Source organism: Mastomys coucha, unplaced genomic scaffold, assembly GCF_008632895.1.
Source record: "Mastomys coucha isolate ucsf_1 unplaced genomic scaffold, UCSF_Mcou_1 pScaffold1, whole genome shotgun sequence".
Taxonomy (NCBI): Eukaryota; Metazoa; Chordata; class Mammalia; order Rodentia; family Muridae; genus Mastomys; species Mastomys coucha.
The window spans coordinates 78,384,377-78,395,136 of NW_022196891.1; the positions used below are offsets into that span (position 1 = coordinate 78,384,377).

Consider the following 10,760-nt stretch of genomic DNA (forward strand, 5'->3'; position numbering starts at 1 on the left):
GAGGGAGGGAGGGAGGGAGGGAGGGGAAGCGAGGGCATTTAACGTCTGCCGTGGGCAGCATCCTCTGTCCAGCTCCCTAACCTCATTCCCTGGCAACGTGGCAGTCCTGGGAGACAGGTGGACTTCTAGAAAAGTCCCAGCCCAGGGCACAATGAGGAGCTGACTCCAGGGAAGGCTTCTTCCACCAAGTACACTCACACAGAAAAGACAAAGCCGACAGTAGCCACCAATGAGGAGACAAGTATGCTGCTCCTCGAGACCCAGGGAGGTGTCCCGGGACTGAGACACCCAGTGAGCATGTGCTGGCCACTCTGCTGCTGGGCCATCTGCTGTGTGCGCGTGGAGACTTCCACTATAGGAAGATGAGTGCTGAGTGAGGAAGGAAGAATGTATGCTTTTGCCGGGAGGGTTTCTTAAATAAATTAAAAAAAAAAAGGTGCACCATATGTGTACATGTTCATGTGTGTGCACATGTGTGCATCAACCAAAGGTTGGTGCCACGTGTCTTTATCAGCTGTTCTGCACGGGTTTTGTTTGTTTCTTTCAGCTTTTTTTTTTTTTTTTTTTTTTTTTTTTTTTTCCTGAGACAGGGTTTCTCTGTGTAGCCCTGGCTGTCCTGGAACTCACTCTGTAGACCAGGCTGGCCTCGAACTCAGAAATCTGCCTGCCTCTGCCTCCCAAGTGCTGGGATTAAAGGCGTGTGCCACCATCGCCCGGCTCAGCTTTTGTTTTTTAAGGCTGGTTCTCTCGCACGACTGGAAAGATGGCTCAGTGGTTACAATCCTGTACTGCTCTCCTAGAGGACCCAAGTCTGGTTCCTAGCACCCACCTAAGTTGTAACTCTAGCTACAGGGGCTCTGATGCCCTCTGCTGGGCTCTGTGGATACCTGCACCCATGTCTGCATACCCATCCTTGGACACACACATATATACGTAGTTAAAATCATCATCATCTTCAGGGCCTTTCACTGAAGTCTTAGATTTGCCTAGACTGGCTGGTAAGCAAGTCCCAGCTATCCTCGTGTCTCTTTGTCCCCAGCACTCAGATTATAGATCAATGTCACTACTCTGGGCTCCTTATATGGGTTCTGGGATCTGAAACACCTTACTCCCTGAGTCATCTCCCCACCTTGCCAGGGGAGTTCTCTTAAAGGTGAATGTCCACCAGACACGGTGGTTCATGTCTGTAAGACCTCCTTGGGGAAGCTGATGCAGGAGGGGGGTGTCATGAGTTTGAGGCCAACCTGAGATACACAATGAATTCAAGCTAGCCTGTGCTACGGAGTAGTACCCTCTCTCTAACGAAACAACAAAGCAAAACAGAGTAAGAGAACAAAAAGCAAGTGGCCCCGAGGAGTAAATAAATGTAAGCCATTCAGACTGGGCAGAGCCACTGGGTGGGCATTCCTGGCACATGCCCAGGCTGGGTCTCTGGGGGCTTCTGTTTCTTCTGTTGGGTTAGTTTACTTGCTTCTCATGCTCCCAGCCCACCCATAACCACCTCTCTCTTTTCTTTCCTGTGCATCCCCAGAGGGAGCGGCTGAGGAACATCGAACGCATCTGCTTCCTTCTGAGAAAGGTCAGAGGGGTCCCCCAGGTGGGCGGAGGAAGGGTCAGAGAGAAGGGGTGAACCACAGCAGGGAGGGCAAGGTGGGAACAGATTTGGAGAATCTTCGGTGGCAAGAGGAGCTAATTATAGGAGGTGGCCTTCAGTCAAGTGTCAACGAGACGCCGGGTATGACCAAGGGGTCTCTGGCTGGAGTTGCAGGGTTTCTCCTTTCTGTATGATGATGACTGGCATTTATAGTTCCCGCCTCCTCCCAGTCTCTCTTCCTGTCTGTGCTGGGCTCCGGATATTGATAACACCTCCTGACGGAAGGAAGTTTTTTAACTAAATGCTGGCTGTCTTGAGGGTTGAACATGCCACTCAAACTTGCAGTTTGGCCATTCGGCCAGGTATGTTAGAGGGACGCTGTTAAAGTGGGGGGCAGTAGACCAGAGCTGCTCTAATGCTCCTTCTAAGAGCACGAGGGTGCACATGGCTCTTGGGGCGGGCATTTGACACCGGCTGTTCGGACTCTGTCCTCCCATCAGGAAAGCGAGTCAGCGAAGTTTGGAGACTCGTGGGTGAAACAAGCAAGGTAACAACACGGCCTTGAGCTGGTGGCGATCCCTGACCTCCGTACAGAGTGGAGGCCACAGGCCACGGGGAAGCCATCTGTCTGCCCAAAGGCAGCTTTTTTGCAAAACCAAGCACTCCACAACACTGTCGGAAAGGAGAACGGCTGTATGCAGTTTCAAAGTTCTCTTCTGCATTTTACTGGAGAGAGTCTGATCTAGAAGTCAATCATTTCTCTAGTTAATTACCTGCCCCTTTAATGTTTTCTGAGAAACCCCGTATGTTAGAATTTCACATCTTACTGGTCTCAGCAGGGATGCATGCTCAGATAAGAGCATGCATTCGATAATATTAGCGATTCAAGGAATAAAGAATAATTTAGAAAATAGCATATAATTTGCATCAAGATATGCAAATTACTTTGTAGATGCCATCACACACACCAGCACACTCCGGTCATCAATTCCATATCTCTGGTTTGTTCTTTAAGATAATGCCACGGGCCAGAAAAATCAAACTGCTGTTTCTCAGACTCCCAAGTTGCTGCCCTCTCATCCTGAGCCTATCATGCTGTCTGGCAGGTGATCATCCATATTCATGACTCTTAGCCTTAATCTGCCTTATATTGCCTGACCACAGACTGGTCACAGGAGGAAATGGCTGGCCCTTGCCCCTGTGAAGGTCCCACTGCCTACCATCTTAAAGCCCCAGGCTTTTCCAAGGTCAGAGGGAGGATGTGAAGTAAACTGTACAGGGATTAGCTTTGACGTATGCAAATCTGCATGTGGTTTGCATATGTCCCTCTAAGCAGTAGACTTATTGTGTTAAAGCAGCGTTTTAATCTGGAACTCTGACTGTATTCCAAGTACCTTACTCCTTCCTTTTTGGCTGCTGCTCTGGATGCTAGTTAGACACAAATCGCTGCTCACTGTGCTGAGCGACACGAGGGAAGACAGTCCAAGATCATCAGAGGGCACAGACACTGAACTGAAGGCCTCAGGCACAGTAGCCGTGTGATACCATTCCCTGTAGCCTCTCGGCTCCCTGGCCCTGCAGAATGGCCAGCCCTGCAGAGCTAACAAGGCAGGAGCAGTTGAGTGCCTACCCCTTTCTTCCTTCCAGATATCTCCCTCCTGCTCCAGGCTCTTGCCACAGGCTGACTTCCAGCTTAAAATGCTACTAGCATCTGTTCTTGGCCCCTAGGTCTGGCTGCTCTGGGTACCCAAGAGCATCATGGATGTGTTGGCTGAATATGATGTCTTTCTGGGTGTAATTTTGAGTTGTTGAGACCTCTGCATCTGGCTGTTGGGCACTTGCTATCATTCACATGTTCTTTAGTTTAATTTGGTAACTCTATAGGCAGTTCTCGCGGATGCACTTAGGTGCGCTACCCACAATGTCTGTCTCTGATACTTTGACGGTCATGATGCTGAGCTGATCATCAGATGCAGTTACAGTGAGTGACACACAGAGTGTAAGATTCTTTTTTTTTTTTTTTTGGTTTTCCGAGACAGGGTTTCTCTGTGTATCCCTGGCTGTCCTGGAACTCATTCTGTAGACCAGGCTGGCCTCGAACTCAGAAATCCGCCTGCCTCTGCCTCCCAAGTGCTGGAATTAAAGGCGTGCGCCACCACTGCCTGGCGAGATGGGAGAAATCTTACCCACTCAGAGGTGGAATAAGAATAGCATCTCATCCATAGATTAACAATACTTATTATGGGGCTGAAGAAATGATAATTAAAAGCATTTGTTGCTTTTGCAGAGGATTTGGGTTCAGTGCCCTCTGCTGACCTGGCAAACTCACAACCACCCGTTTCCAGGGGATTCAACACCCTCTTCAGACAATGCACATTACGTACATTAAGAGACATGTGTATATGTATGCATATAGTGATGTCTACCACTCAATGGTGATATAAATCTGGTCATCTGATCACTGTTGAGTTAGTTATCATCCTGATTTGACTTAGGCTCAGGACAGCTGAAACTACATCTTCCTCCCTTCAACCGTTATCCTCAGAGACGGGTACTGAAGTACACCACTTATGTATGTACCCACCGTAAGTGGGAGATTCCTACTCTAAAGGACAAAGGTACAAGTGAGATGCTAATACATCCGAGTGTAAGATTCTTGCTCTGTGTTTATTATGAGAGTAAATAATAGCTACTTTGATCCCTCTTATTAGGGAGCACTTCCATAGTCTTCATTTTGGGAGTGCCAGGACACTCCCGGATATCTACAGTATACTGCCCTCACCCCATAAGTGTGGCATTTATTTATTTATTTATTTATTTATTTATTTAATCTGTCTTTTTCATAACAGGGTCTCATGTAGCTTAGGCTGGTCTTGAACTCATGACGTAGCAAAAGCTGGCCTTGAGCTCCTCATCCTCCTGCCTCCATGTTGCTATTGGTGGGATTATGGGTGTGTTGCCGCCATGCCCGGCTTGCCTGTATTTTAAAATAACTGCTAACCCCATGTCATGGTCCTGCTCATTCCCTCTATGTGTTCCTATCCCCATGTTCTCTGAAGTCGGCATTTAGCTCCACACTCCAGTCTCCGCTCCCAGCCAACTCCAGGTTCTTTAGGATTAGAGAGCCGTGGTTGTCTTCGTGACTGCACTATCGCTGTAAAGAGACACCATGACAGAGACAACTGGTAGGAAAGAAAGCCTTTAACTGGATGCTTGCTTACAGTTTCAGGGGTTTAGTTCATCATTATCGCGGCAGGGAGCATGGCAGCGTGCAGGCAGATGTAGTTGAGAGCTACGTCCTGATCTGTCGGCTGAGGGAGAGAGCTAAAGCCCGCCCACCCCAGTGACACACTTCCTCCAACAAGGCCACACCCTCTAATCCTTTCAAATAGTGCCATTTCCTGGCATCTAAGCTTTCAAATATATGAGCCCGTAAGGGGGGGGAGGTGTTCTTATTCAAACTACCACATTGTTGAAGTCGGCAAACCTCCGCCTTCCAATCCTGCCTATGACCTTAGCTGCCGTGGGCCGGCCGATCTGGGCCTCCCTCAACCTGCGGGAGAAATGGGGGTCCTAGTCAGGTCGACAAGGCGTATGCAAAGAAATAACAGACAGAGCCGACATAAGGGTATGTTAGATCTGAATGTATTTCTTAAAAATGGCATCAGACTTTTACAGTCATTGCAAAAGAGAGATGGTAAATCTGGCAGCTCAATAGTTGAGGTACATCTGAGGCTATCTGAAACATACTGGGTCTAAAGCAGCAGCTATCTCCTCTGGACTGGTGCTGCATCCCCCGGACCCAAGCGCTCTGGGCCCGGGGGAATGCGGATTGTATGAATCTGAGTCCTAGCCCATCTAAATTCTAGTGTTAGTCCTTCTGCGAGTCCAAGTGCTAGTCCTTCTCCTTGTCCTAGTCCTAGTCCAAGTCCTTATACAAAGTGAAAAGCAGGCTTAAGTAGAACACAGCAAGCAGGGCTGATGTCAAGAGTCACATAGGCAGGTGACCGCACATCAAGGTCAGCAGGGTCTGGTAGCTAGGTGTGAAACAGGAGGAAGAGGAGTGGAGCCCTCCCTGTTGAGGCATTTTGATATTCCTAGGCTAATTCTCTGGTTCTAGCCCGGGGCAGGCAGTGGGGAGTCCCGACCTGACCTAACACTTCTAGTTAATGTCCTTGAGTGGAAGCCCTTCGATTACTCTCTAGTACGTAAAACATTAAACTAGGATAGTTGGAAACATTGTGTCAGCCAGGAGACAATGCCCAATCTTAACCATTTACGAATCATTTCTTGGGGTACCTTTATGCCTAATTATGAGGCCGTATTGACGATTGGAAAGACTAATCTGGAACATGTCTGAGTTAGGAGATACCAGCGACTAGTCTGAAATCCAGGAGGCACAGAATCCTTTTGGATTCTTATTGCCTCTTATCCTTTAATCAGGATTTTATCCCCAATATTTTGGATGTGACTGGAGTAGACGAGTTTGTGTAGCACTTAGCATTTGTGTGAACTGTAGGGTGTGGCTCAGGATGAGTCTCTTTTTCAAGAGGGTAACCTGGGTATGGAACACTGGTCCTCATGGGTGAGAAGCAAATGCCCTGCCACTGAGCTACATCCCCAGACCTCAGGGTGAGAAATCAGTAAGGATCCACCCCCCTGGCATTATCCTGAGAATTAAATTAGATAAGACATACATGTGGTCCACATGTGCTCAACACCTACCAAATGCCATTGTTAAGTGACCTGCCCCTCACTTCTCCTAAAATCCCTTATGACATGTCCATGGGTACACAGGTTGGGAGGACCCTTTGGCCGGTGGCATCCTCCTCTGGTGAGTACCATTTGATGTTCTGGAGACAGGGTTGTGAACACAAGTGGTACAGTCTGGGCCCCTCCCTCCTGTTGCTCACATTTCAAATGGGCTATGTTCAGATTCCCCCGGGCTATGAGCAATTGTTAGGGATATTGTGGAGGCCCCCGTGCTTCTAGTTAGCATTGCTACCTTCTGGGAACTGTACCTTCCAAGAAATTTCTTGGAACCAGCCAACAGCCCAGAATGTGATCCGTCTCAGCAGCTGATTGTTGCTAAGCCACCTCCCCGGCCTTCTTGGGAGAAAGGAAGGGGCTGCAATGTAGATCCAGTTTTAGCTCTATAATTATCAGAAAATGTGTTCCTTGGGTAATAGCCTGAACTGCAGGGTGCCAGTGTTGACTTGAGCTTATGATTCATGTTTTGTGGCAAAAGCCTCTGGCTCCTCGGGTGGCTCTCTCTGCCCGGTGTGTAGTAGGCTCTGCGGGCTGTTGCGCACTGTTTTGGAGACACATCGCGGAAGGTTTGGTGGCTGCTCCCAGGCACACCTAGGCTTCTCATGGGGAGCACACCTGTGGAGGGCAGCGTGCTGTATCTGTGAACTGAGTGGTCTCAGGGAAGGGACTTAAGTGGGAACCTAAGAGTCTGGGTGTGAATAAAGAGGCTTGCGCCATCAGCAGTGAGTCCTGGGCCTTGAATTTGGCAGTGCTGTGCGCCTTCAGCTGTTAGAAGAACTTACGGCTGCTGTGATCATGAGTTTGGCTGCTCTGGCCCCGTGGAGAGTAGGGGGCGTGTGTGATGATGGTGATGAGGACTTAGCGATTAGTTTGGGACACCTCGCTTGCTTAACAACTCTAGGATCCTTCTTCATGGTCTGGTTTTCTCCTAGATGTCTGCCTCCGCGGTGGGTGTTCTGGTGTTCGTAGATGAATTCAGCCCTCGTGCATGGGCAACCTCCATTTTTCTCTTGAGAATTCTCATTGGCACATGGAGGAGTGGGTGGGGTTTGTGGAGGAAGTGGACCTGATTTCAGGGGGATGATTGCAGGGGCAGATGCTCTGGATTCAATACCGGACCAGTCACAGAGGCAGGAAGATTACAGGTGTTTCCCGACATGCTCCTTGGCCCAAGCTTCCCAGATGGTCCCTCTATGGCAGGGAGGAGCTCAAGCTGCCAGTGTCAACTGAACCTATTACAGAAGCTCCATGGTGTAGCTCCAAAAGCAACCACTTTTCCAGAGGAAGTCACTTCTGTTACATGAGAAGGCTCTGTGGTTACAAATTGTCACACAAATGGGTGCACAAACACTTATATGGTGCATCCAGGGCTGGCTTCGTGGTTCTCAGGGTCCAGTGAAAAGTGACAATATAAGGCTTTGTGTAAAAAAAAAAAAAAAAAAAAAAAAAAAAAAGTTGAGAATTCCAAGAAGTGGGTAGCAGAGCATCAAAGAGGTTCTCTTCTGAGGCCAGTGTCCTGTGCCACTCCGTGGGCCACATGTCCCTCAAGTGGGTTCCACCTGTGTCCGTGGTCTACTTCTTCCTGGTACCGTAGAGTATTATCTTCCCTGTACTGATGATGGGGTCCACCACAGGACTAGATTTGTCCATGGGGACATGGCTAGATGATTGTATGTATTGAGGCTTTGAGAACCATTGGGAAATACTCTCTGCCTCTATAAGTTCTGACACTCCCAAGGCCAACCCCATGATGTGAGGAGAATGAAAACTGAAGCCACCTGAGCCATATATAGCTCAGAGCCAAGGCCACTGGATCCCACAAGCCTACCTACCTATTAGACGTGTGAGCAAATGTAAATTACTGTTGTTCTAAGGCACTGAATTTTAGAGTGATTTATTATATAATACTATGGTGGTGGTAGCTGTATTAGCTTTCTGGTACTGTAATGAAATACCCGAGGCAATTCACATCTTACGAGCTGAGGGTTATCATGGCTCGCACTTTCTGGAGTTTCCAATCAGGTGGCCTCATGCTATGGCCCCAGGCAGGGTTAGTGCACCATGGAAGGAGTGCATGGCAAAGAGAACTGCTCACCTCATGGGCTACAAAACAAAGAGGAAGAGTAGGGCCCCTCAGTTCTCTCTGAAGACGCATCCAGAGTGACTTAAGAGCCTCCCACTAGGCTCTGCCTCTTACAGCTACCAGCTCCAATAGATGACACACTCAGATGACACATAGGCCCTTGGGAGATGGTAAAGATGCAAGTTAGAGCACCAGGCAGTGCCCCCTGTACATACGTGTCCTTCATAATGGGGAAGTCTTTATTTAGTATTACTGTTATTGCTGTCTGTATATGATGTGCATGCAGGTGTATCATAATGCAGGTGGTGCCATAGCTCAGGTGTGTCATAACACAGGGGTGCCATAAAGCAGGTGTGTCATAACACAGGTGTTCCATAACACAGGTGTGCCATAGCGCAGATGTGCCATAAAGCAGGTGTGCCATAGCGCAGGTGTGCCATAGCGCAGGTGTGTCATAAAGCGGGTGTGTCATAACACAGGTGTTCCATAACACAGGTGTGCCATAGCGCAGATGTGCCATAAAGCAGGTGTGCCATAGCGCAGGTGTGTCATAGTGCAGGTGTGTCATAACACGGGTACGCCATAGCACGGGTGTGCCATAGCACAGGTGTGAAAGCCAGAGAACAACATTGTGGAGACATTCTCTCCTTCCCCATTTATGTGGTTCTGGGGATTGACCTGAGGTTATCACGTTTGTGTGTCAAGTTCTTTACCCTTTCAGCAAGCTCAGCTTCACCATCCTGAACATCTTTTTTTTTTTTTAAAAAGGTTCTTTTCTATGTCAGAATTCATCCCATTTTCTGATTCCACAAATTTTCAGATATGTGGATTCAAAGTCTGTCCAATTTCCTTAAATAATTACTCAGTGTAAGTATGGGTTGGAACCTTGAGAAAGGCCCACATTGTTTCGGTACGTAATATTTACTGCGCACTCTCTGGTCGGGAGAATGGGGAGGATGCCCCTCCCCTCTTTTTACAGGCTTTCTCTGTTTCAGGTGCTGCCTTGGCTTAGCGGCAAAGCCTTTTTATCTATCAATACTGTCTTCCTGCAGGGCCCCGGGGGGGGGGGGGGGGGGGGGGGGGGAGGGAGGTGAGGATGAGATGTTTTCATTGTAGGACATAAGGCAGCAAACAGGGACACATAAACTCAGAGGCTATTATGTGGAATGCCTCAGAGTGGCCATCTGTAATGTAGATAAGATTTCCAGACCAGAAATACCCATTGCTTGGGGATGTCTAAGGTGGAACAGTGGGAGTATTACTCTGTCTTTAAAGGTATTAATCCATCTAATCCCCCAGAGCAACCTTGTCAAGTATGTGAAACCATGGGCCCACTGAACATATTGAGAAACTGAGGCCTATGGGTCTGACAGTCTCCGAGTGAAGTCAGAAGACAAGACAGTTTGATTCTCTACACTGCAGGGCCAATCACTGGTTGGCTTCAAAGTGTTTCCCATAAGGGCCACCTCTCCAGTAACGTAGCTTATCTATTTTAAAGGGAGGACACCAACCCTGAGAGCCACACGGGGCCCGAGGGATAGTTCAACGCACTTTGCTTCCTCTAAGGCTCCATTCTAATCTCATTTAGCTTCGTGGTGGGATAGTTCACCCTGAAGGGAATGCTTGAAGAAAAGTAAAAATATCCTGGAACAAAGCTTACAAGTAGTGCCGACGCCATGCCTCATGGATAATTTATTTTCAGGCACTCTCTGTGGCAAACTCCCTGTTAGTCAGAGAGAGAGAGAGAGAGAGAGAGAGAGAGAGAGAGAGAGAGAGAGAGAGAGAGATGGAATGTTTTACTCACGGCATAAACACTGCTGGCGCAAGGTCCCTGAGCCGGAAGCTTGGAGTCACAGAACTGGGCGTGTCCTTACCTCAACCAGGGGGGGGGGGCCGCCCCGCCCTGCCCCCAGAGACCCGCAGGGTCACACAAGGGCCTGATACACACATCCCTGGCAAACACAGCGATGTCAGCTTTTCAGTGGAATCCAGGTAGCTGCCTGACATTTACAGATCAGATTTCTATGGCCACCATAATAAAGAACCAGGCCAGCATACGGGAGCCACCATTTGCATCACCATTTGCTCACCATTTGCTCTTGTGAGTCCATGGAGCATGTGCTGGGCTCTGTGGTCTTGGTGGGGCATGTCTGGGAGGGAGCATTCTTGTTTTCATGAGGCATCTTTAAATCTGTGGTGGTCCGCAGGCCATTCGCTCCTCGTGGTTGGCCACCCCTGTTCCACATCCCATCTTTCCACACCTACCAGGGTTTTCCTCACAGTGTCCAAAGGAAGTGGCAATACATGTCTCCT

General features: G+C 48.7%; 1 protein-coding gene across 1 annotated transcript in view; it reads left to right on the top strand.

The window, feature by feature from the left end:
• The window catches only part of Cnih3 (cornichon family AMPA receptor auxiliary protein 3), a 115,022-nt gene that overhangs the window by 57,495 nt on the left and 46,767 nt on the right, over nt 1-10,760 (top strand). Inside the window, exon 3 of the mRNA XM_031336874.1 lies at nt 1,532-1,579. Coding sequence (XP_031192734.1) covers nt 1,532-1,579 — 48 coding nt within the window. The remainder of the gene's footprint in view (nt 1-1,531; nt 1,580-10,760) is intronic.